Raw genomic sequence first — 26628 nt, 5'->3', positions numbered from 1 at the left:
CAAATGTCCTTGGAAGAGGGAACACCTTAAGTTCACACAGGTAAAATGACTGAGACTGATTACTTTCCCGAGAGTATACTTTGACAGGGCAGAACTAATGTATCTGAAAGATGGGGGAGGGACAAAGAGAAAAGAACAAAGAGCATTGTACTTGATAACCTGTATCAGATTACTTGCAGTCTTGGGAAGGGAAGAAAAAATTTGGAACACGAAATCTTATAGAATCTTAGAGAACAGAACAAAGAGGCTGAGAATTTAAAAAACAAATTTCATGACCACACTTTAGTTTAGGCCCATCCTGACTTCACCTATGAGATGGTCCTATTGCATAGATTCTTTAAGAAAACAGGCTTACAATATAACTCCATTATAGAAAAGTCTTCAAGAAAATCCACTTAACCATTTAATGTCAGATCATAGTAACTGGACCCATTCTCATCAAACACTAAGAAGCACTTTGCTGCTTCAAGTGCTCTGTCAGAGCATAAAAGTAAAAAGATTCAAAGCAGTTTGCTTTTCCATGGCTGTTGCACTACTTTCTAGGAGAAACGCAGGCACTGAGAAGTGATTCTCTTATCAATCCATTCCATACAGCATCATCTATGTATGAAGCTCAAGGGCAAATCAAGGCAGATACATTCCTCATACTCAGTTCTCAGGAGAATGAATTTTCAGTTCCTGAAAAGCTGATCTCTAGACCACTAACTCAACTTGATATGTATTATTTCTCATTCTGAAACTTGAAACAACTGGTTACTATAGTGATAAAATGAATAAAGCAAGGCATCTGTATTGGGATTGGGATTAGAATTATAGATGCACTATGAGAATTGATAGAGTACAGCTGGTCACAGCCTACCCAGAAGGGGAGTCACCATGTAGCACAGATAGCTGGCCCTACTTCTTAAATGCCCAGCAACCGTGAGGTAAAGCCCCCAAAGAATGAGAGGACCTGAGAATATGTTTGGTCCACAACCAGTGAAGAAATATCACCACCAAATGATCAGTTTTATTAACTATAATCCAACTCCATACACCACTCTATCAATGTATAGAATCTTTTCAAATAAGAAATGGGATAGCGGGAATCTGTACAATAGCACAATGCCATGATTAGAAAATATGAGTCTCACTATATACTGCCACTTCAGTAATTGGCAATAGTAATTTTTATAGGAGAGATGAAGCTGAGCTGCAGGGGTGTAAAGACAGCAAGTGATCTCTTTCCCTACTAAAGAGGCAGCCTTTTGGATAAGAGGCCCATACCATACTCTGGATTCCATTTCACTTACCTATTTCATCAAGGAGTTCTTGAGAAGGTGGAGGTAGTTCATCAGTACACTCTAGTGAAGGAGAATCTGCTCTCTCTTAAAAATTAAAAAGAAAAGGGAAAGAATAATTAATTTAATTTCCTGGTCTAAACAAAGAATTTAGAGTCAAGCTGAAATGTTATTTCTGTTGACATTAGTCTTTCATAGACTTATCCAGAATTTGGCAGACCTACACTCTATGTTCTCAATGAATGCCCCAACAATGAGATAACAAACAACAGAAAAAGAATCTCTTTCTTAAGAAAGCCCAGCTAACACTCACAAATAACTACTCCATGTGGGAGTAGTTATTATATTCCAGAGTAAATACTTTTGAATTGTCAGGGTATAGAAGAAAAAGTGCTAAATGAGAGTCAAGAAATCTGAGGTCAAATTCAGTCTCATATATTTACTATTTTATTGTCCATGTGATTACAGGAAAGTAATTTAACCTCCCAGATCTTCACTGTTCTCCTCAATTGATGATAATACAACGAATGACTTAACTTAAGGATTGTTGTGAGAAGGGCCTTTGGTTTGGGGTTAGAGGAAGTAGTGGGAGGGACTAGGTTTATTATTTCACACAGAAAATTCCTACTAATGCAGATTAGAATCTCCTTTGCAACTTAGACTCTCTGGACATTGAGAGATTAAATGGTGTGGAGGAAATGTACAAAACCTGGGTACTGGGAATTTTGGGGAAACATTTCAGAAATAGTAGCCTTAGAGGTCAAAGTGGCATGCTGGGCCAGCTAAATGGCACAGTGGATAGAACACCAGTCCTGGAGTCAGGAGGACCTGAGTTCAAATTTGGCTGCAGACATTTAATATTCAGTAGCTGTGGGACATGTCACTTAACCCCAATTGCCTCTCAAAAAAAACCCAAAAACAATAAAAAAGGAAAAGTGGCATTCAAATCTGTGTTAAGGCAAACTGATTCCATATTGTAGAGAGGCCTCTACTATCTTAGTCCTAAGAATGTCTGATGAAACTACTAGGAAACACTCTTACCCCAATAGACCTGATCTCAAGCAACCCCAAATTAAGTATTCTCCCTTTTGTTCTCCCCAGTTATGTGAAATCCTGTCCTTTTTATTCAACCTCCCATATTCTTACAGAAAGAAACTGGCTGAGCAGCCTTACCTGAAAAACTTCTTTTTGCTGTCTGTCCTTATACTGCTAAAATCTTCTATGTATCTCTAGATCTCCCTCTACTCTGCTATCCACCTGGCAACTACCCTTCAGTTGGTGATAATCTTTTTTATCTCATAGCCTTGCCTCTTGATTTATTTACTGACCTCTAGTCCAACAGAGCTGCAGGAAGATTTCAGGATCTTTGAGCTGAGGAATTTTGCTTAGGGTGACCCAGACAGTATGTATCATAGGAAGAGCCTTAACCCAGGTCTTTCTAGTTCTAATGTCAGATCCCTTTTCACTACATAAACAAAATTCCCTTTACAGAAATATGAGTTATTATTGTCATTGCTAATGATGTCCCTTATCTCCCAGGTTCTAGGTGCCTTTCCCTCCTGAAAATTCATTCTCAAGGGTCCCTGAGGAATAGAAAAGAATTTACTTGGAAATTAAAGCTAGCTCTGAGGTCAGTATTGCTAGAGAAGCAGTTTAGCATAAACTGACCAGGTCGATGAGCAATGACTAGCAAACATCTACCCGGTCACTGTCTTATGGAAGCAGCTCTAATTAAAGCCAATTCACAACAATAATAAAAAAATCCCTAAAAGGTCACAAAAGCTTCATCCATCCCAGTAAACTGTCAAGCAGCTTTACCAAATATTCCAGTCTTTTAAAACAGAATATTGTTTTAAAGGACAGGCACTGTGAGAATGCCCTTAGTATTCTATAGTACTTTGTCTTGCACTTTCAAGTTTAAACAATACCTTTATGAAATCTGCTTTGCTGAGTGGCAGGAAATAGTTTCACAGATTCTGTTTTGGCTTTGATGATAGAAGAACCACTGAATGTGGACAAATTATCCTGTAACTGATCAAAGAAACATAGCATTGGTACCATGTGTACTGAGCTAAATACAATAAATAAATCTCTACTAAGGTGATTTTCCTAAAACACAAGTCTGAATATGTCTCATACTCCCTAAATAAACTTCGCTGGCTCTCTATTGCCTAAGTCAAAAACAAAGTGTTCCTTTTGACTTTCCGAGTCCTTCATTACCTAGCTGTTCCCTCCTTACCTTTCCACTTTTCTTTCCTGTTTCCCTCAAGTGACACTGACTTTTTGGTCATTTCACAGGTAGAATCTATCAACTGGCTAGGGGCATTTTCTCTAGCCATCCCTCATGCCTAAAATGTTCTCCCTTCTTTTATGTCTAATGGCCTCCCTGGCTTCCTTAAAGTCACAACTAAAATCCCCCCTTCTAAAATAAAGCCTTTCTCAACCCCTCTTAATTCCAATGCCTTCCCTCATTGATCATTTCCAGTATATAGTTTTTATTTATCCTGTATATAGTTTGCTTTGCATATAAATATGTTTGCAATTTGTCTCCCTTGTTAGATTGTGAGTTCCTGGAGGGCAGATTATCTTTTGCCTTTTTTTTTTTTTTTTTTTTTTTTTTTTTGTATCTCCCAGAACTAAGCACACAGTGCCTAGCACTTAATAGCGCTTAATAAATGTTTACTGACTGACAGACCTTTCCACCTGACTTGTAGCTGAAATCTTGTATATGTATTCTCTCCCAGTAAAATGTGAGTAAGGCCTATTTTTCTTTTCTATTAATATTCCCAACATTTAGGACTGTGTTTTGCAGTGTTTAATAAATGCTTTATTCACTCATTTATTTCCTCACCCAGCAAAATGCGAGCTCCATGTTTTTGCCTTTGTAAACTTCCCTACACTAAGCACAGGGAACTCCAAGTTTCTAGAATTTCAAGATTTTTCCAAAGTCAGAGACAAAAGATGAGGACTTAAAGTCTCTGTGTGGCTCTATACCAATGGAGGGGGTATCAATGACAAAGAGATCCTGGATCCACTTGATGCAGTGGTAGAGAACTGATGTGAGAATGGAGGTGGGGAATCCCCTCAGGTTGGCACATAGGTCCAACATGAAAGAACTCACAAATCCAAAAAGTCTGAATGGCAAAAGGGATTTTTATTGGCACTGAGAAGCCAGCTTTTCTAGGAAGACAGACTCCTTAGTGGCAAGGTCCTGCTAGAGAAATAACAAAGGTTATCACTGAGAAGAGGGTATCTTCACAGTGAGCAAGACTCCTGGCAGGAAGCTGTGCCAAGAAGAGAGGTTCCTTGGCAAGGCTTCCACTGAATGAATGAGATTCCTTCAATGTTGTCAATGCCCCCAGGCCTAGAGATTTCCAGTTGAAAAGAGAGTATTTATCTTGGAATTTCAAGCCACTCAATAGGAATATCAGGCCCAGCTCTCCAACTGAATAAAATCATTTTGAAGGCTTTTCCACAGAATCTTGGGCATTTCCTTAATGGGATCTGGGCTACCCCCAAAAGATCAATGGAAGCTGATCAGATCAAGATCTCCAATTGAATGGAGCCACTTAACTTGTCGGGAAGATGCTTTCCCAGAGGGCCTGAGACACGGAATCTCCCTTCTTTTACAGATTAAAGGGGACACAGTTTCAGAGTTCACCTCCTCATCACACTGAAACTATAGCTAGCTATAATCAAGAACTAAATAATGTGGGAAAAATAATATATGATTGATGAATTCAGAGAGGATGAAGTTAAGTAAAGGTTGGAATAAACAGGGGAGTTTTTATGAAGGAGTTGGGACTGGCAAGACTAGTAGGAGAAGTAAAATGTGAACAAAGAAAAGAAAAAAGGAAAGCATTTCAGGTAAAGAGAATATCATAAGCAAAAGATCATAGATCTGAGGAAACTACAAGCCCAAAGTCCTTTCTGCTGCTTTTCAAACTTGAAGAGGCAGGCCTGAGAAAGAATGACTAGAAGATGCTTAAATAATGGTAATTTTACTTAATTTCTAATCCTTAATAGGAAAAAGCAAAAACAAAAACATGGAGCCAGGTCTGACTTTGATATAAGAATGTTCAATATAATCCTCCTACTTACATGGTCTGTCAGTCCAAAGGAAGGCATTTCAGAGGGGAAGGAAAAGGAATCAGTTCTCTGGCCCTTTTCATGGCTGGCTGTCATGAATGTATTTGACATTGTCTGAATGGACTCCTGGCTGTCCCAGCAAGAGGTCGCCTGGATATTAGGTTGGGAAGAGCTCCCTTCAGAACAGTCTTTACACAGATTGATGACTGATGAAGCTGCCCCTGCTTTTGAAAAAGAATTGTCAGCACAGTTAATAAAAAATCTTCTCACAGGAAGTTATAATAGATTTTGAACTCTGGCTAGGTTCTGAGTACTTTTGGTATTGGAATTAAATATATCAGATAGTTCAGATCCATTAAGTGTCCAGTCTGAGCCCAAATACTACATTTAATAAAAAAGAACCAATCTTATGACTCTAATTTTATCAGCTGTACAATAAACTAGAAATTCAACATTTAAGAAATTTTTAAAAGCACCTAATCCTACATGCAAGTACATCACTTTTTGGCAAATCCCTACAATGGCATTTGTAAAACTTGCTCTGGAGCTTAATGATCTATTTCCCTACCCAGAATACACATCTTAATAAAAATTAAGATTTCTTTCATAATCTTACCTGTGTTCTCTTTGGCACAAATGAATATTCAAATACCAGAGACAAAATAGCAACTGAACTCACTTGCCAAGCATGGCTAACTTATCACTTTCCATGGGTAAACTAGTTCTCAAAGAAATCTGTCTTGTAGTTACCCGGGCTGACTGGAGTGCTGACACTGGTTGGTCCATGACTTGTTCTGGGTGTTTTACAGGGGATTTCCTTATAAGAGTGTCCTTGTTCCCATGAAATACTGGACAACTCCTGAATATCTACCAACGATCTAAAGAATTGAAAAGGTAACGCTAAATTAATTAGGAAAGAAAAAAATAACAAGCCACCAAAAAACTATTATTTTTCTAGAAATCTGAAAGTATATTTATTTACTTATTTATACTATTCACAGTATTATTTTCATCCCCCAAAGTGAAAATGTTCAGTGTCACAAAGTACTATACCACTTATAATTATTTTTTCAATTATGTACTTATAATTATTATAACACATTTATATGCTGCCTTATGATTGTGGATTATTTTCATTACAAAAAGCTTAAGAAGCATGTAGTGTTAAACATCGTATTACAGAAGGGGACACTGACACTCAGAGAGGCAGTCAAATAGCTAGAAAACATCTAAACAAACTCAAACTCAACTTTTGTGGTTCTAATCTCAGCATTCTTTCTGTTTTGCTAATTGTCAAGGAAAACTACAAGCATAATCACTTGTTCAATAACTCTTCCACAGCTTGTAAGAGCAGAACATTTCATTCTTTTGTAGAGGGCTGAACCCTGAGCTTTTTGGTTCACTATTTTCTTTTACATCTTGACTGAATTTGAAGTACCCTTCTTCCCAGCCTCCTTTTGAATATTGTCTTCCTTCATTAGATTATTAGCTCCTTGAGGTGAGGGCAGGAACTGGTTTTTCTGTTAGTAGTATTTTCAGCACTTAGTCTAGTGCTTGGCACACAAAAGGTGCTTACTTAAAATGTTTACTGGATTATAGAACTAAATATTGCAAGTGTAGTTATATCTATTTTAGAGAAAGGAAAGAGGTTTAAAGTGACTTGAATGAGATCAAGCAGCCAGTATACCGCATTGGAGCCAGGACACTTTATAAAAGCTATACTACAATCTGTGAAGAAGCAGGTTAGAATAAAACATGAAATTTTAGCTTTAAAATGACCTCCATAAATAGAAACAACTATTTTCATCATTATTGGGGTCTTCACACCAAAACCAGATTTTACAACAAATTTTTTCTTATTAATTATGCCACACTAAGAATGATTCAATGTTTCTTTTTCTTTTCTTAATTTTTAGACTGCTTTTATTTTTACTTTACCTGTATTTCCCATGCATCCTTCCTCCCCTCCCCAAAAATCATCCCTTCTAAACAAAAAATTTAAAAAAGGGAAAAAGTTCCATTTTATACGCATATTACATTGTATGATATTATACATAATGTTCCAAAGCCATAGAGTTTAACGGTTTTGAGACTATCTTAAGGCTTGAGGCTCTATATTCATATATGAGACTATGGATTAGGAAAAATTATAAAATATTCCCATCTTAGTAACATTCTTAAGATTAATTTCTTTATGAAAAAAGAATCCCAGGGGACAGCTAGATGGCTCAGTAGATAGAGCAGGGGCCCTGAAGTCAGGAGGACCTGACTTCAAATATAGTCTCTGACACAACACTTCCTAGCTGTGTGACCCTGAGCAAATCACTTAATCCCAAATGCCTCAGAAAAAAAAAAAAAGTACCCCAACTTACATATCCTTTTCTTTCAATTCTTTTGAGGATTCTTCTAATGTTTCTTCTTCTCCAAGGCTGAAAAGATGAAGAAATTTCTTGAATCAATTTAAATAAACTAAAAGCATTATTAAATTTACTAAACCAATAGTAAATTACTTGAGATTTTTTCAGGTTGATCTACCAAAAGATAAAACCTCAAAGCATCTTAGTAGCTGTCTATTCTAAACTGTACAAGAATCACCACGTGACACACCAGACAAGGGGTCATCTAGTCTTTCCTTAAAGACAAGGGAAATCTATTGCATTTTTAAGTAGCCAATCTCACTTGAGTTTGATTAGAATTGTTGGAAAGTTTTTCCTTACATTAAGTCTAAATTTATCTTTCTGTAATCTCTACCTATTTGTTCCTGAATCTGTTCTCTGAGATCAAGCAGAACAAGTCTAATCACCCTACCCCATAGCAATTCTTTCAGTAGTTAATGACAAAGCTCCTATTGCTTTTATCTTTCCTGCAATGGCCTCATTACTTCCCTGGTTCAACATATTAAACTCCCTTTATGCAGTCTAAGATCACATTAGGTTTTTTTTGAATACCATACTATATACTTGTAAAGTTGAGTTTTTGAAATCAAATGAATTCTTATTTTTTATCTAATTTCATCTAATTGATCATTTCCTCTCTAGAAACACTATTTCTGAAGAGCACCAGAGAGGCTTCACTCTATTCCACACCCTCCCAACCACCTCCCTTACAATGTCATCATAACTGTCTCACCAGCATACTCTTTTCTCTAACTAATCTTGGATGGAATATGTCATTTATTCACTGTCCAGTTAACCTTCTGTTCCAGAAAGGCCCCTCCCTGACCACTACTCCCCTCATCAGTTGTTTCTTCCATTACAATGTGAGCTCAAACGAGGAAATGATTAATAATAGTGCTTAGGTTTTTGGAAACAAGTACCTTAGTGCATTTTTGGTAGAACAATGAATTCAGACCTTCTAGAAAGCTAGAAATTCGTCAAAATATGCAAATATTTTGACTCAGATGTACCACTACTCGACCTATATCCCAAAGAAATTAAAGAAAGAGGGAAAGAATCCATATGTACAAAATTATTTAAAGCAGTTCTTTTTGATGTAGCGAAAAACTGGAAACTGAAGGAAATTCCATTCTGGAATACTGAAATAAATAAGTTATGTTCCTGTGACAAAATAAATGATGAAATGGATCACTTTGGAAGAAATTGGGAATACATATAAATTGATGCGGGGCAAAAGAAATAGAATTAGGAAAATGACACATACAATATTACCAATAGTTAGGCTTTAGAACTCTTGAGCAATGCAAATGATAAACCACCAAAAAATCCCCCCAAAATTGTTAAGATATTCCACTTCCTAGAAATGATAAACACAGAATGCAGATATATATATATATAAAGGATATGGCTGACATAGAAATTTGTTTTTCTAGAATCTGTAGGTAATTGTTTTTTCCTTTGTTTAATGGGGTAAGGGGAGGAATGAGAAGGGTAAATAAATGGAAAAAGTTCTTGTTACTTAAAAAAAAAAAAAAAGAAAGGAAACAAAAAAAGATCCTTGCAGGCAAGTATTATGCTTGCTTTTGTATTTGTAACAGTAGCATTTAGCTGGGGATACAGAGCTTGACATGTATTTAAGTGCTTAATAAATGATTTTCATTAATTTATATATTACTTAAATGTTTCCCTACTGCCTTCTGAATAAAGACTATACTTATTCTGATAATCAAGACCCTTTACAATTTGTTTTTAACCTAACCTGATCCAATTTGATCTTCCAAAAATAAAACCTTCTACATATTCAATGCTTCAGTCATTGTGCTTAGATCAAATGACATTTCTTCTATAAAGCCTTCTCTAAATATATTACTCTTATACACTACTGTAAAATATGCAAACCAACCTACTATTATATTTGTAGTTTGTGTATATGACTTACTATCCCTGCTGAATTAATTTAATTTATCAGGGGCAGGGAATCCCAAATCTTTTTATCCCCCTCAATAACTTAGAACAACATATATATATATATATATATATATGTATATATGTGTATATATATATGTGTGTGTGTGTATATATGTGTATATATATATATATATAATATAATGGATGAACCAATCTTTTAATCCCCCCTCAATAACTTAGAACATACATACATACATACACACACACACACACACACACACACACACAAATATAATGGATGAACCAATAAATTGAATTAAGCTATTACCCAAGTGGAAAAAAATACTGTTCTCTATACAGATCAGCAGATGTTTATCCAACAGCACCAATTATGGAGAACAGAGTTGGGACCTTAAGAAATGGGTTAAGTAACTTTAATGTTCATAGATAACTTCAGAATGATGTAAACAGATATTTTGGGAGAAAATGATGGGGGTGAACCCTGAAACTGTCCAAACTCTCTTCTGAAGGAGGCCCACTCTTCAGGGAAGTCAATTAAGTGGTTTCAGTCAGTTGGAAATCATAGCCAGGGACATGGTCCGCACCGTCTATTGAGTTGAAGATTAGTCCGGAAACCACTTCCAGTAGCTCGCATTCCCAACATAAGTGATCTCTTTTCAATTCAATTTTGAATTGAAGCCCTAAGACTCAGATGGCTAATAAAAGACAACTCTGAACCCCAAATCTTTACAGATATCCTAAACAGAACCTTGTCCACTGTTGAAGATAATCTCAGTGTAATCCACCTTTGCTATATTTCTTGCCCACTAAGAAGTCTCGTGTCTTCCTAGCAAGCTGGCTTCTCAGTGCCAATAAATCCCTTTTTGCCACAGAGATTTTGGATTTGTGAAATTCTTTCACATATGACCTGTGCCTCCAACCACAGGGGATCTCCCACCTCAATTCTCAGACCTTATCATTTGGCTCCCTGACCTCATCAAGAATAAAAAAAAGCGAAGTATTACCCAAAGTAGGATGGTCCTAATAATACTAAGTTAAGAATTTTGAACAAAGGCATTTCATGTTTCCTTTTGAATATGAAGAAGCTACTAAGACATTTAACAACTCAAACCTTATGGGTGTGAATTGAAGTTCTGTTACACACTCAGACTTATTTCCAAGGATTTTTTCAATCACTTGAAATCTTTCTCCATCTGAAAGAAAAAGAAAATGTATGTAGTCATCAGATTCCATATGCATAAATAATTTTTTACATTGTTATCTTTTTAAAATTTTCAGATTTACAGATTCTTTACTTTTCATTTTCTCCTTCTACCTTCATATTTCATCATGAGCTCTCTAAAACTGGTTGATCATTGTGTTGATTAGGGTTCCTGAGTCTTTCAGAGTTGATTATCCTTACAATACTGTCTGTTATTATATGAATTGTTCCCCTGGTTCTACTCACTTCATTATGTATCAGTTTATTCAAGTCATCTCAGGTTTTCTCAGAAATCATCTCCATCATTCCTTTTAGTACAATAGTATTTCATCATATTCATATATTATAACTTTTCCAGTTATTCCCCAAGTGACAAGTACCACTTCACTTTCCAACTCTTTGCCAGCACAAAAAAAAAAAGCCGCTATAAGGTTCTTTTGGGTTTTCTTTCTCTTTCTTTGTTCTCTTTAGGGTACAGACCTAGTAATGACCACCTTGGATTAAGGGTTATATACAAATTAATACCTTTTGGGGCATAGTTCCCAATTGCTTTCCAGAATGGCTAGGGCAGTCCATAGTTCCAATAATAGTAAAGAAACATGTTTTCCCACAGCCTCTGCAGGGTTTGACATTTTCCATTCTGTCACCTTGGCCACTCTGATGAATGTGAAGACAAATTTGCATTTGTCTAATTATTCATGAGTTAAAGCATTTTTTCATATGGCTATTGAAAGCTTGTATTCCTTCATCTATAAATGTATATTTTTATCTTTGCACTCTTTTATATGGCTTTCTTCTTATAAATTTGATTAAAGTTTTCTATATATTTTACTTTTTTTTTTTTTGCTGAGGCAATTGGGGTTAAATGACTTGTCTAGGGTCACACAGCCAGGAAGTGTTAAGTTGTCTGAGGCTGGATTTGAACTCTGGTCCTCCTGACTTCAAGACTAGCACTAGTTTTCTATATATTTTAGAAATGAGACCTTTAACAAGGAAACTTGCATAAATAAATATTATTTTGTGAAAAAATTCCTTGACCCCAACCCTAGAATAATGAATAATCTTTACAAGCAGTTTAAGTGTTAGAATGGTTTAAATGTTGAATAGATCAATTTGTCTCTGGAGTACTTTCCAGCTCTAATATTCTTTGGTTCTAAAATTTTAAGCCAAATACTACCTAGGCCAAAGGAAACAGTGGAGTTTTAGAGTCTTGGTTCTTTCACAAAATCCCATGGATGAGGAAAGTTCTGGGCTTAAATTTATTCTTCTGCACAATGAGGGAACTGGATTAAATGCTGTCTAAGGCTTCTTCCAAGTAAATCCTCTGAAATCTATGAATATTATTGATTTTTACAGATGTAGAGAATGAGAGAAAATCACTTGCTTAAAGTTATATAATAAGTAATGAAGGCAGGCTTTGGACCTATGTCCCTTCCCTCCAAATCCAGCATTATTTCCAATCCATTCATTTAATAAGTGTTAGATGTAAAAAATAGTTTGGCTAAGTTCAAGTCCAGGCCTTTTTAAATAATGCTATGCGGCAGCTGGAGCACCTGAGCAGCCAATGTAACAATCTACTTCCCTTCTTGGCTACAACAACTTGAAATGAAGATTTTAGGATTTAGAGCCAGAAGCCCTTCTCCATGTCCTCCCCTCCCCAATTTTACAGAGGAAGAAACTGAAGCATAGTACCTTCATAACTGCTCCAAGTCACAAAGAAGCAAGCAACAGCCAGAATTTGAACCTGATTTGGAAACTAAAGCTTTTCCCACTGTCCCATGCTATAATGCACTAGTATGGAATATCAGACAGGAGACTTTCAACTAGAAAGCCATTTAAAGGCAGGACATTCAAACATATTTTAGTCAAAGCAAGTCATCATTTCTGACAGGCCTGTTCTGCTGTGCTATTTGTACTAAAAAGGAAGTGATCAGTCAATGACTTCTTCCATTCTACAACCCATACTTAGTGTGGATGTGCCCTGAGGAGAATTTAAAGATTTGGAAATGTTCCTTCTCCTCTATCTGGTATCTTAAAATTTCACTACTGGATTTTTATGCCTTTGGCTTTTCCTCCTTCAGAAGTTATTTTAAAATCCAATTGAGAGCTAGAGTGGCATGCTGTTTTTAAAACTTAATTTATACTAGTGACATCACAGAACTAGATGTCTAGAACAAGTAGAGAAAAAATGAAAAAAAGAGGAAAAGGACAATAAAGAAAGGGGCAGCCCTAGCTTTCTATTTCTACCTGCTAGCTTATTTTGCCTTCTAATAATCACAAACAAGCAGTAACCTGTGAAAAGGTATTCAACTCAGAATTGTCAAATTTTTTTAAGTGTCTCAGAGGTAAGAGGTAGAGGAAAAGGAAACATGGGTGGAAGAAGAGAACAGATTCATAAACCACATCCTACTCCTTGTTCAGGCCTACTGAAGCATGCTCATGGACATACATATGTACTACTATATATATATATATATAATATATATATATATATATATATACACACACACACATATATATAACATACACATGTATACATACACATATATATGTATGTCTATATCTATCTATTAGTGGACAGGGTTCATGCCTTTGAAGGACATTAATACAAATACTTGTATTAAAACCAATCATTCATGCATGTAAAACAAGTTCCATGCCCCAAGCTGCTGATTGTAGGGTAATCTAAAATTGATTTCAAATAAACTTTGGAAATGAATGAAAAATTCAAATGCCATGAACTGATGCTACTCTTTAATGAAGCATCATGCAAAAGACCAGTTTTGATGAAATTTGACTATTTGGGATGAGGGAACAAAAATTCTGGATATGTTGTTTTGTTCCTAGTTCTCTTAACTGTCCATGTAGCTTTGGACAAGTCACTAAATACCTTCAAGAGGAGGGTCAGACATAGGACTTGACAAAGGGCTGTGTTCTACTGAACTCTGGGCTGGGAGTTAGAAAGGCTGGGATCCAAGAATAGCTCTGCCATTGACTTTTTGTGTGACTGTGTGCGCCACACCTTCAATTAGGGGACTACACTTAAACCTGACATATCCCTTCCTGCTCTCAATTCTTTGAGCTTGTTTTTTTTTTTTTTTTTTTTCCCCAAAAATGCTCATCAAAAGTTTTAATTTCTTTTCATGCAATCTGGGCCATCTAGCTATCTGAATCACCCTGTCAGTTCTAACCTTCCAGGACATTATATAGGAGAAAAGTAAGTGATTTCTGACCTGACCACATTTTACCAGAATCTTGTTTTTGGCCACTACAGACTTCTTGTGTGACTTCCAAGTCACTTTCTTCATGAAAAGTCTGAAAGGAAATAAAATTATTTTAAAAGTAACAAAGATATCACCCCTAATTCAACTAAGTCTAATCCAATTCAGCAAGCATTTATTCTTCAACCAACCAAACATTGATTATGCACTTACTGTATTTGAGGAATTGTGCCAGGCTGTAGGAAAAAAGACAAAAATGGAATATTCCCAGAATTTGCATTCTACTTAAGAGCAAGCACATATACTGTAGGCAATGTCTGCAAAATATACTCAGATTTGAAAGTGGATCCATGAATTTACAGATTTAGGTATTCTTTCCAATAATACAAATTTAACCCATCCCTGCCAGCCATCCTGCTCAACTCCTGTCCATGTTTTACAATAAGCTACAAAGGGATCCAAAATCTTGAATGATGTCTCTTGACATAGTGAGTACTACTAGTGCAACTGAGATGTCCACTTTTATCCCTTACTCTTGCCACATGACTACCCTGTAATTCTCTTCCTTGATGAAATCTTATTCTGTTCTTCTCATTTCTACACTTATATGTCTGCTCACAACCACCATGTTTTTCCATTGCCCTCATCATACAAAAGAAAGATCAAGAAAAAGAAGCTTGCCTACCACCCTCTAAATCGGGGGTCCTCAAACTTTTTAAATAGGGGGCTAGTTCACTATCCCTCAGACTGTTGGAGGGCCGGACTATAGGAAAAAAAAAAACTTTTGTTTTGTGGGCCTTTAAATAAAGAAACTTCATAGCTCTGGGTGAGGGGGCTAATCGTCCTCAGCTGCCGCATCTGGCCCACGTGCCTTAGTTTGAGGACCCCTGCTCTAGATTATGATACACATTTGGGTGGCTATTCTTTAAGAACTTCATCAGTACGTATAACTGCAACAAGCAGTACAGGGGAACAGAAAATTGGAACAGGAGTTGAACTGGAGAAGAGTAGGCTGAACTTACGAAATTACAAAGTTCCTTTGATGACCTCCAAGCTTCTCAGAGACAGAAATACAACTTTTTAATAGCAACATTCTATCTATGTTGCTATAAAGCAGGAAGATATGGAAATAAGTCTCCAGAAAACAATTTTATTGAGCTGGGGTGTGTGTGTGTGTGTGTGTGTGTGTGTGTGTGTGTGTGTGTGTGTGTGTGTGTATGTTGAAAAGCCTTATGTATTTTGAGTTGAGCTTTTAAGGAAATTAGGGATCCTAAGAATTGGGAGTGATAATGGGAGTGTATTCCATGTTTGGGAGACAAACTCGGCAGACAGAGAAGTGGGGATTGGAATGTCATTTTCAGGGAACTGCAAGGAAGTTAGTTTAGTTGAAATATTGATATATAATGCTGATGTGTATAAAAAGCTAGTTGGAATCAATTTAGAGGTGTGAAGTAACCACTGGAGTTTAGAAAATAAAGGAGTCAGCCCTTGCTTCAGGAATATCATTGATAGAAGAGATGACAGTGAAAGTGATGTAAACTGTGATCTTTGGGGGAAGGGTAGTCCTGGGTTAGAAATCTCAAACCCTTCTGGGAGGGGCCCCACCCTCCTCTTCATAGGGAAAACTCCCAGATAGTTATCTTATTCGATTCAATTGGAGATCTTGGCCTAGGACATAATCACTACCCTCTCTTGAGCTGAAAATTAATCCCTCAAATTCATCTAGAGATTGATCCCCAGCTCTGGGCCAAAAAAAATCCAAAATAATCAAAGACTGTGTGCCCAAACCTTGCAAAAGATCCGAACAGGATTCTGCCCACTGATGAAGAGATTTTCTTCTCAGTGTAATAAGCCCCTTTTTGTCACAAATCTCGCCATTTGAGATTGTGAATTCTTTTGCAAAGTCTGCAACACCAGCCAGGGGACCCCATTGCTGTCAGGGCATCTCTCGACCCTCATTTCTCACACCTCAATACAAAGATTGCGGTAGTAAATCTGGATGCCTGGATTAAGTTTCCATTATTCAGTAATAAAAGAACCAAAAAGTATCAATTCATTAGGTAAAATTTGAAATAATAATACAAACACAAAATGAAAAATTCCTGCTCTTAAGGAACTACATTTAGGGAAAGGATTGATGAGGTCCTACGTAATTAAATGGGATTGGCAGGAAAAGTCTGAAGTACTGATAAATTACTCCCTGAGGCAGGCAGGAAAAAGCACTGATGGGGATCAGCTTAGCCTTACAGTCCCACCCAATAGATAGGTAACCCTATCTTACTGTATCCAATCAGAAAGCAAAATTATAATGCTTCCTCCATCCCCATCCCCATCCATGGTTTAAATTTTCCTTATAAATCTGTCCATGCCCTAAATTATCTTAGCTGAGTCCCTTCAGGGTTAGATCATCACTCTGCTGTCTCGTGGTGTCTTCTCATCTCTCCCTCCCCCATGCCATGCCTCACATTTCTTTCTCTAATTCTTTCAGGGTGCTAAACTCCACTATGGACTTAGTCTGCCAATTAATAGCATACTCCCACCTTTCTCCTTGTTAAATGTGAGTTCTACTGGGGAACTTGTCTTTTCCATTATTAATTATTAAAACCTGTTTTCTTGCTAACTATATTTCATATTTACCTCTCCTGGTGTCTATTATATTTCTTTTATCCATAACCTCTTTTCATAAATAAAAAGACCTTTTGGCAAGGAGAAAGCCCTTTTGAGTTCTTCACATGTGGGCCCCATCATTTGTTGCCCATAGTTCACCTCAATCTCATCAGGATTATAACATGTAATTGGAGAGAGCATGATGAGGAGAATAAGGAAACATTTCCCATAGGAGACAAAATCCATATTTGGTGGGTGTGGTGGGATAGAGAACCTGGAGTATTGATAAAACTGTTCCCTGGGACATGAAGAAGCTCAGATAGATAGAGATCAATTTAGCTCACTGGTCCCATTCTCTATGGAGGTAATCCAATCAGAAATCCAATTATAACAAATCCCTGAGATTAAAATTTCCTTCTAATTCTGCTTTTTATTCTACTAACTACTATTCTACTAACCTATGCCATGTTTGCAGAACCTTGTTGGGTCAGTGCACCAGGACACTGTTTTATTGTGTTTTTTTCCTAATCCTTCTCCCATGCCACATGGGGTATCTCCTAACCTACTATGCTTTATGCTGTCTCTCCTCTCAGACCCACTTCTTTTCGGTTGCCAAAATCCTTTTAGGACTCAGCCTGCCAGCTAAGGGCAAGCCACAACCTCATGGGGTATTCCCTTTCTCCTGGGTAATTGTGCTCCTAAATAAACCTATCTTTTGCCAAAGAGAATTGTCATTATGAATTCTTCACATGACCAAACCCCAACATTACTGTTTATCATCATCTGGTGCTACATCAGCCACATGAACATGAGATAGGAACATTTTGTTAAGTATGTTAAACTGAATATAGCTGCTTGTGTTTTTTTCAAATATTAACATTTCTTCCCAAGATAATTCCATCTTTACATATGAAAATAATACATTAGCTTCTAAAATAATGTTTGATGGTTCCATGTTATTTTCAAAAATTCAGTACCGTATTTAACATTTCCATCTCCCCAACATAGTCACACATTCTCTATCTCCCTCAAGAGTTATCATTTTTTGAAAAGAAAATGATTTTTTGCCTTCCTTTCTTCCAGTTTTCTTATGCATGAAGTGAATGGTGGGTAAGGACACAAGACCAAAGGACACAAGAGCCAAAATTGCTGAAGGCTTCTTAAAAACATATCAAGAAGAAGCATGAACTACAGATTATCCCCAAAGTAGGACAAATATTAGCCAATAAAAAGCACAAAGTTTTGCTTTAAGTTTTTCCAGATCTCAACACAAGAGGTTATTCCTGCCCACACCTCTCGGCTGACAGGATGTAGGTTACTTGAGTAACTCCTCCTTTATTAGCAAACCTAGAGAAGGGAGGATAGGAATGAGAAGAGAAGGAACTCTACAAATAAACTTGAAAACTTCACTGAACAAGGACATAAATGGCTGATTATTGTTGATTAAAAAAAATACTGTACAAAATTGGTTCTTTCACAATTCCTGAGGCAAGGCCTGGACAAAGCCCCTGGATTCAAGTCCAAGTTGTACTCCCTCTAAGTGGCAGAACTAAGATAATTTGCTTACTAGCTTTGGTTCATTTTCTCCATGGAGTCAAGAAGAAGGGTGGGATTGAATGAAGAAAGAAATGCTTTTCTTATTTCAAAAGATTATGTTTATAAGAGAATGTAAATCAAAGTGAGATAATATTTTTAGAATGGTAATTTTTGGAGTAAAGTTAGAATGGTAATTTTTGGAGAAAATAATCGAGTCTTCAATTCTCAAAGATCTTTTTTCCCAAACATATACTGCCCGGAAGCCATAAATGCACATGGAGTTCTAGGAATGTTACACCTCAGTTTCCTTGAATTGTTATGCCTTACTCAGTCTCCCTGGTGGCAACCCCGCTTCCTGGCCATTAGGACTGAGATAATTTGAGCTGGGAGTCCTAGCCACTAGCATTCCAAAGAGTCATAAAACTCCAGATGGCTTATCTCAAATACTTAGATGGGATCCTTTCAACCAAACTTAGTGTCTCTTAGCCTCTTCCCAACTTAACAGAATGGTCCTTTCCTGGAATCCACTTCCTGTTCACCAGTGCTCTACCCCGTCTTGCCTTTGTTTCCCTGATTGCTGGATCTCTATAAGTCTCTGGAATCCCTTGTTCATTCTTGGATGCTTTGAGACAATAGCCCCTTCCACTTGGCTGGCTAAGATGGCTTAGCTGGTCAAACTCTCCCTCTAATAAAATCAGTTTCTCCAGTATTACAGGGAAAATTATAGCTGTCATACTACACCTTACCTGGGATTTAACTTTTACCTTAGCTTCTAAATGTTCTTGAACAGTTGAAGAGTAAAAGTAATCATGATCAGGAGTTAGAAATTCATCTGTTACATCTTCAGAAGAATCTACTGAACGAGGTGATTCCATAGAATGCTCCTATTAATGCAATGATATTAGAACAGATTTTTCTCATAAAACTAGAAAAATTAGAAAGTAACAAATGCTATCAGTCACAATCACCTCACTAATGGAATATTATTCTTCTATTAAGAAACGATAGGCAGGTTGATTTCAGAAAAGCCTGGGACTTACATGAACCGATGTTGAGTGAAGTGAGCAGAGCCCGGAGAACATTGTACACAATAACAAGATTATATGATCATCAACTGTGATAAACTTGGCTCTTCTCAACAATGTGGTAATTCAAGGCAATTCCAATAGACTTGGGATGGAAAATGCCAATTGCATCCAGAGAGAAAACCATGGAGCCTGAATGTTGATCAAAGAATTGTATTTTCACCTTTTTATTTATTCTTTTTCTCTTGTGGTTCCCCCACCACTACCTTTTTGATCTAATTTTTCTTATATAATGTCACAAATATAAAAATATTTAAAGGATTACACATATTTAACCTATATCAGATTGCTTGCTGCCTTAGGGAGAGGGGGAGGTAAGAGAGAGAGAGAGAAAAAAAAAATTAGAACACAATGTTTTACAAAAATGAACGTTGAAATCTTTATATGTGTTTGGAAAAATAAAATATTATTTTTAAAAATCACCAAAAAATAATCACCCCTTTACAGTTTTGCTGAACTTTTTTTTAAAATGAGAAAGCATCATGATGATTTACTGATAAATGACTACTGTGTCAAATTAAAACAAAATGCATTTATAAATTTTTAAATAGAAATTACATTGGTATTCATCACAAAAGAGGATTCATTCCTAAGTGACAGAGCTGACAAGTTTCTCCTCCTAATCTCCTCCCATTCTTGAGCCTAGTATTCTTAATAGGAGAGTTCACCACAGCTCCTCTAGACACTGTTGCCCTCCAACCACCACAATATACCCCATCCCATTTCCTACCTTCTACCTCTAGTTCTGAGAACAGTAACTAAGGTGAGTACTATTCCTAGAAAAGACAAATCAATCAATTGCTTTTGACACCACCCACCGCTAAGTGACAGCTCAGACCAAAATTCACTCTCTCTAATGGTTTAGTCTTCTCAGATTTTTTTGCCTTTGTATTTGTATCCCTAGTGTTTACTAAGCAAAACCCTTAATGTGTTTTCATTCATTCCAACAAAAACTACTTCAATAGTAATTCCTCTGATAATGATAAAACTCTTTTGATAATATTTTCCTCTGGAAATAGTCAAATCTCTCTTCTCCTTTCTTTTAAAAGAATATTAAAATGCATTTTTAAAATATCATAGTCCAAGGGCAGCTATGTGACACAGAAAATAGAGTAGCCCTTTAGTCAGGAGGACCTGAGTTCAAATCTGGCCTCAGACACTTAACGTTTCCTAGCTATGTGACCCTGAGCAAGTCACTTAACCCTAATTGCCTCAGGGAAAAAAATATATCATAGTCCAAGCCTTTGACAAAATCTGGAAGAAAAACCTCTATCAGTCTGTCTTTAATAATCAGTTCTGCAAGGAGGTCCTGCTTCCTTCTATCTGATCAGTCCAAGGATTTCTCTCTTGAAGTAAGGGTAGCAGTGGTGGGGAGGTAAATGAAGCCTGTGTCCAGGGAAGTGTGGTACTAAGAAGCTCTAGTTTGAATGACTTAAGAACAGTGGCTAAATACCTAAAAGGATAAAAAGATCTGCTTTTCCCAAGAGCAGTGTTCTCTTTCCTCATTTTCCTGAGAGCTACAGGATATTGATCAAAGGGAGGAGATCTCTTTCATTACTTCACATCACCAGTAACCAGCTGGGGAAGATTTCTGGAGAAAAGTGGTCAGAGTAGGAATGAGTGGTTTTGGGAAAATGACTTTTTGGGGGTATGTCCAAGAATTGGACATATTAATTCTTGGACACATTCTTGTCCTATTATTCTTGGACATAATAATAAATAATTCATGTTTTTATTTGATGGGGAAAAAATGTCAATCAACCCTGAACCACATAACTATGTTCTATCAGTTTTCCTCTGCTCAAGAATACTTTAAATATTATTTCATAATGTCTTCTGTTAGTATCTTAATATATCTGTTAGTAAATCTGAGAATATGAAAGAACTGCTGATTTTAACATTTTGTTTTCAAGCAGAACAATGACCAGTTTAGACTAATGATAAATAATGTACCTGCGGTGAATTAACTGTTTCAACTACACCCTACAACTATTCATAACCTTGTTTCTGTGGAGATATTCTTGGCAAGTTCTAAACTATTTAGAAAACCAGCAGGATCCCTTTTATGCTGCTCTCTTGGAGTCTAAAAGGACTTCCAACTACTCTACTTTGTACACTCAATCTAGTTAGAGAAGATATTAATACTTAATTACATCCTGACTTACTCAACTTATCCAATTCAATAAACATTTTATTTGTCAAAGGGTTAAGGTTAACAAGATTAAATGACTTGCCAAGGGTGAGACTGAAGTCTTCCTGACTGCCACCTTTGACAAATAAAATGTAACCATAGTTGTCACATAGGATTTTGTCCCAGTCTTTTAACCTTAGTCCTTAGCACAGATTCTTTGATCCATTTGATGTTGGGAAAGGCCTTCTATAGAAGATCAGATTTCAATTGGAAGAAAAGAAAACAAGGGAAGTAGGAAGAAAGAATGGGAGACAGTTGGAGAAAACACCCAGAACTGAGATGAAAGCCATCTTCTACATAGAATAGTAAGGAGGCCAAAGACCTCCTGGATCAAAGCTCAAAGATCCCAGTAAAGTCTGGGAAGATAGGAGGGGGTTAAATTATGAGGACTTAGAATTCAAACAAGAGTATTTTGTATATGATCCTGGAGGCCACAGGAAGGTATGAAAGTTTACTGGGTGAGGGGAGTATGAGAAGGGAGAAACAGACCAAAGCTTTAACATAATCACTTTGGGGATTAAACAGAACATGGATTAGAAAGGGGAGACACTTGAGGCAGCAGCCCCAGTAGGAGGCTCCTGTAGGGCTTGTACCAGAGGTGTAGGAGAGTCAGAGGAGAGAAGGGAATGGGTTAGAGATAGGGAAAGGTGACAGGCTTAATAACATATTTGATATGTAGGGATGGAAGGATGAGAGATGATGAGGAGTCAAGGATAACTCCTAGGCTGACAGTCTGGGCTACTGAGAGGATGCTGCTCTGGACAGTGAAATGGAAGGCAAGAGTTGGGAAGGATTTAAGAGGAATGGTAATTGAATGATAATTTTAGACATAATGAGTTTAAGTTGTGATTGGAGTTGTGAAATTAGAGATGTAAACATGGGCTCTGTAAACATGGGAAATATAAGCTATTTCCCTTCCTCACAAAGGAGCAAGACAAAGGAGTAACACAACCACCAACCAATTAGAAGGCTTTCTGAGGTTCAAGGATCCTTTGCCAGTGAATTCTATTTGGAGATGCCTGAAGATTTGGAATTTGGAGATGCCTGTAGCTGCCAGAAAACACAGAATAAGCCTTGGTCAGCTCAAGGGCAACCTCGAGCAGAAACTGCAGACTTGAGAACTTGCTTGGGAATTTCTCAACAGTTTGGGCCTGGCTGATTTATCTAGGATGTCTTCTCCTTTAAACTCTACCCTTTCCATCCCATTTCTCTCCCAAAGGCCTCCAGAAACTACAATATCTCACCCTTTGAGCATTCCTCTTTGAGCAGCTGAAGTCCCATTCTCTCACTGCTCCCTTGTAGGATCTTCTCTCCTCTGCAAATTTTTCTCAGACAATAAGCTGTAATCTGTGATTGGATTGTTTCATTTCAGATCCCTTTATAAACTTGAGGATCTTTTGTTATCAGAGACCAGCTGAGAGTTAGGTAGTTTACACAGATTTGAGAATCATCAGCAAACAGATAATATTATGTCCACTGACCTAATGAGATCACCAAGTGAAAGAGTATAGAGGGAGAAGAGAAGAGGATCCAGTTGTGTAACAACTATGGTTAAAGGATTCAGCAAAGGAAGACAGAGAAATGGTCTAGTTTTGGAGGAAATCTTATGAGTTCAAAAGATTGGGAGCTCTGGAGTCCCTCCTGGGAGTTTTATGAACAGTGCAAAATTAAGTGAAGGTGAAATATTACTATTCAATAGTCCCTCTAAGGGTTCTCCGTAAGTACTGATCTCCTGGGGGGAATATGATAGCAGTTTTACATTATTGCTTCATGTTTAACAAAGTTTTGTTAATGAATAATTTGTGACTGTTTTAAACATTTCTTTTGAGCTGCTCTAAACTTGGACTATACTACAGAGAGTATATTTTTACTTCCCTTTTTAGGGAAATCTTAGCTATGAACTAAATCCAAACTTTAACTAATTATCTCTAAGGCTCTAGGATGAGAGGGATTTAGAGTCAACTGTTTAAAAAAAAAAAAAAAAAAAAAAAAAAAGGAAAGCCTAATCCCTCTCTTTAGGGCTGAGCTTCCCTACTCCAAGATATCCGAGTTCACAATTTTGAGGGAGAGGATAAATACTGTAGCCTCCCTGGGATTGATTATAGGGTAATATACCACAAATACAGTATAGGAACCATCAAGTTTGTTTTCTCTCAAACTGAACAGCAGTATGGCAAAAACTAGGTACAGAACAATATAACAAGCTTCAAATTTTTATATAACATAGACAAAGTATTTTATCATAAACAATTTAGAGGAGTATGGAAGAAATTTCCCATCAGATCTTTGCATAGACCAAATAAGAGACAGAAAGAATCATAGATAGTACACTGAACAGTTCTGATTATATAAAACTAACAAGTTTCTGAACAAGCAAAACTAATGCCACTAAAAGGAGAAGAGAAGCAGGTAAGTGGGGGGGGAAATCTTTGGAACAAGTTGCTCTGATAAGTTTCTAAAATATATAAGAAACTGACTGAAATTCTAAAGAAAAAAAAGCCATTCTTCAATTGATAAATGGTCAAGAAATATGAATAGACCATTTACAGAGGAAGAAATCCAAGCTACCAACAGCTATAAGAAAAAAATGCTCTAAATTGCAATATGGAACTATGCCCAAAGAGCTATTAAACTGTGAATATCCTTTGATCCAGCAGTGTCTCTTACTGGGCTTGTATCCTAAAAAGATCATTAAAAAAGCAGGACAACCCACTTTTTGTAGGGGCAAAGAAGTGGAAACTGAGTAGATGCCCATCAGTTGGGGAATGGTTGAATAAGCGACGGTATAAGAAAATAATGGAATATTATTGTTCTATAAGAAATGATGAACAGGCTAATTTCAGAAAAACCTAGAAAGATTTACACGAACTGATGTTAAGTGAAGTGAGAGAAACCAGGAGAAGATTGTACACAGTAATAAGATAATGTGATGATCAACTATAATGGACTTGACTCTTTTCAACAATAAAGTGATTAAAGGCAATTCCAATAGACTTGTGATGGAAAGAGCCATATGGATCACAACATAATATTTTCACCTTTGTGGTGGTGGTGGTGGTTGTTTGTTTACTTGGTTTTTTTTTTTTTTTTAATTCTCATTTTCCCCCCTTTTGATCTGATTTTTCTTATATAGCATGATATGTTTAGAAGAATTGCACATAGGGCAGTTAGGTGGCATGGTGGATAGAGCACCAGCTCTGAAGTCAGGAGGACCTGAGTTCAAATCTGGGCGCAGACACTTAACACTTCCTAGCGTGTGACCCTGGGCAAGTCACTTAACCCTAATTGCCTCAGGGGGAAAAAAAGAAAGGAAAAAGAAGAATTGCACATGTGTTACCTATATTGAATTACTTGCTATCTAGGGGAGGGAGAAAAATTTGCAACATAAGGTTTGGCAAGGGAGTGGATGTTGAAAACTATCTTTGCATGCATGTTGAAAAATAAAAAGCCATTATTTTTTTTTAAAGAAAAACTCTAAATCACCAATAATTAGAAAATTAAAACAATTCTGAGTTTTACCTCACATCCATCAGATTGACAAAGGTGACAAATAAGGAAAATGTCAAATAATATACTAGTAAGGCTATAGGAAAACAGACACATTAATACATTAGCTGTAGAATTGTGAAATGGTCTGGTCATTCTGAAAAGCAATTTGGAATGCTCACAAAACTATTAAATTGTACATATCTTTTGATCCAGCAATATCATTATTTATCAAAGAGATAAAAGAAAAAAGTACTTCTATATATAAAAATATTTCTATCAGCTCTTTTTTGTGATGACAAAAATTTGGAAACTGAGGAGTGCCTATCAAATGGGGAATGGCTGAACATGTTATGGTACATGAATGTGTTAAAATTAAAGAGATGGTTATCCAGGAAGAGCTGCATGAATTGATGTAGAATGAAGTGAACAAAACTGGAAGAAGAATGTATGTAGTAATAATATTGTAAAGAAAAACAACTCAGAAAGACTTAGAACTCTGATGAACACAATAACCAACCACAGTTGGTTAACTCACATCCTGATAAGAGGTGATAGGATTCAGAGTAAAGATTGAACTATGCTTTCTGAATGCAGCCAATGCAGGAAAATTTGTTTTGCTTGATTACACATGTTTGTAAGACGGGTTTTTCTTGTTTTCTCAATGGGAAAATGGGTGAGAGAGAATTTTAAACTAAAAAAAATAAAATTTGAGTAGAAAAAATAAAATAATAAAAGGGAAAAAAATTTGAGAAAAAATTTTTTAAAAAATTTCCCTAAAAGAGAATTTGTTTCACCTCCGCATTAGAAAACAGATGTTATATGTAGACTAACAAACAGACTATTAGAAAGCATCTTAGAGAATTATACAATCCAACCCCCTCCTAATTTAACAGATGAGGAAGTAGAGGTCTAGAAATATTAAGGAATTTGCTCAAAATCAAAATGCCACATAAGGGGGACAAACAAAGGCTTTCTTAGCTCCCTGAGACCTGCCTGAATACCTGTACTCTGTTACTTACACTACAGAACTTCTCAATTCCTTCAGGAGAGTCAGAATGCTTGTGAAAGGCTCCTCCATGTTCTGGATGCTTTTTCTTCCTTGGCAAGTGATGTCTTGTGCCTAACAAATACAACATGCTGGAGATCAAACAAAATCATTCTTCTATACTTAAATTCAAATAAGGGTGATAGGAATGAGCAGATATGCTTTTCTATGACTAAACTGTTCTGCCCCTGTCAAGGTGGACATCTTGGTCTGATCCAGATTTTGTGGAGGACAAAGACATTTTAGATTGGTCTACATAAAAAAAGGCATCTCTAGGAATAAAATAACTCTACCACCACTGAAGGAGGGATCTGATTCTGAATATCAAAATCCTAAGCCAATGTTTTTTTTCTGTATGAGGATATATGACAATTTTGGAAATGTTATTCTTTGGCTTACAAATGGTAGGAAAATTATCCAGGGGGGTTGGTTCAGGTACTTGGAAATTTAGCTTACAGGCATATAAAGAAGGAGTTGTATTCTTAAGCTCATTTTTGTGAGTTTGGCTTTTTAAAAATTTTGTAACTATACTTTAATATAATTGGTTTCCTTTGTAATA

At 36.5% G+C, this 26628-nt stretch overlaps 1 protein-coding gene across 4 annotated transcripts in view; it reads right to left on the bottom strand.

Moving 5' to 3' along the window:
• The window catches only part of TEX14 (testis expressed 14, intercellular bridge forming factor), a 133245-nt gene that overhangs the window by 14495 nt on the left and 92122 nt on the right, over window positions 1-26628 (bottom strand). For 2 of the 4 annotated variants that reach the window (XM_051994160.1, XM_051994156.1), the window contains exons 18-26: window positions 26044-26144; window positions 19006-19143; window positions 14129-14210; window positions 10806-10887; window positions 7742-7798; window positions 6120-6247; window positions 5382-5593; window positions 3209-3311; window positions 1293-1367 (exon numbers count right to left, since the gene is read on the bottom strand). In XM_051994160.1, the coding sequence (XP_051850120.1) occupies window positions 1293-1367; window positions 3209-3311; window positions 5382-5593; window positions 6120-6247; window positions 7742-7798; window positions 10806-10887; window positions 14129-14210; window positions 19006-19143; window positions 26044-26144 (978 nt within the window). The remainder of the gene's footprint in view (window positions 1-1292; window positions 1368-3208; window positions 3312-5381; window positions 5594-6119; window positions 6248-7741; window positions 7799-10805; window positions 10888-14128; window positions 14211-19005; window positions 19144-26043; window positions 26145-26628) is intronic. The other 2 variants (XM_051994157.1, XM_051994158.1) reach the window with 2 other exon arrangements.

The sequence above is a fragment of the Antechinus flavipes genome, chromosome 4 (genome assembly GCF_016432865.1).
Source record: "Antechinus flavipes isolate AdamAnt ecotype Samford, QLD, Australia chromosome 4, AdamAnt_v2, whole genome shotgun sequence".
Taxonomy (NCBI): domain Eukaryota; kingdom Metazoa; phylum Chordata; class Mammalia; order Dasyuromorphia; family Dasyuridae; genus Antechinus; species Antechinus flavipes.
This window is presented reverse-complemented; position numbering and strand designations above follow the sequence as displayed.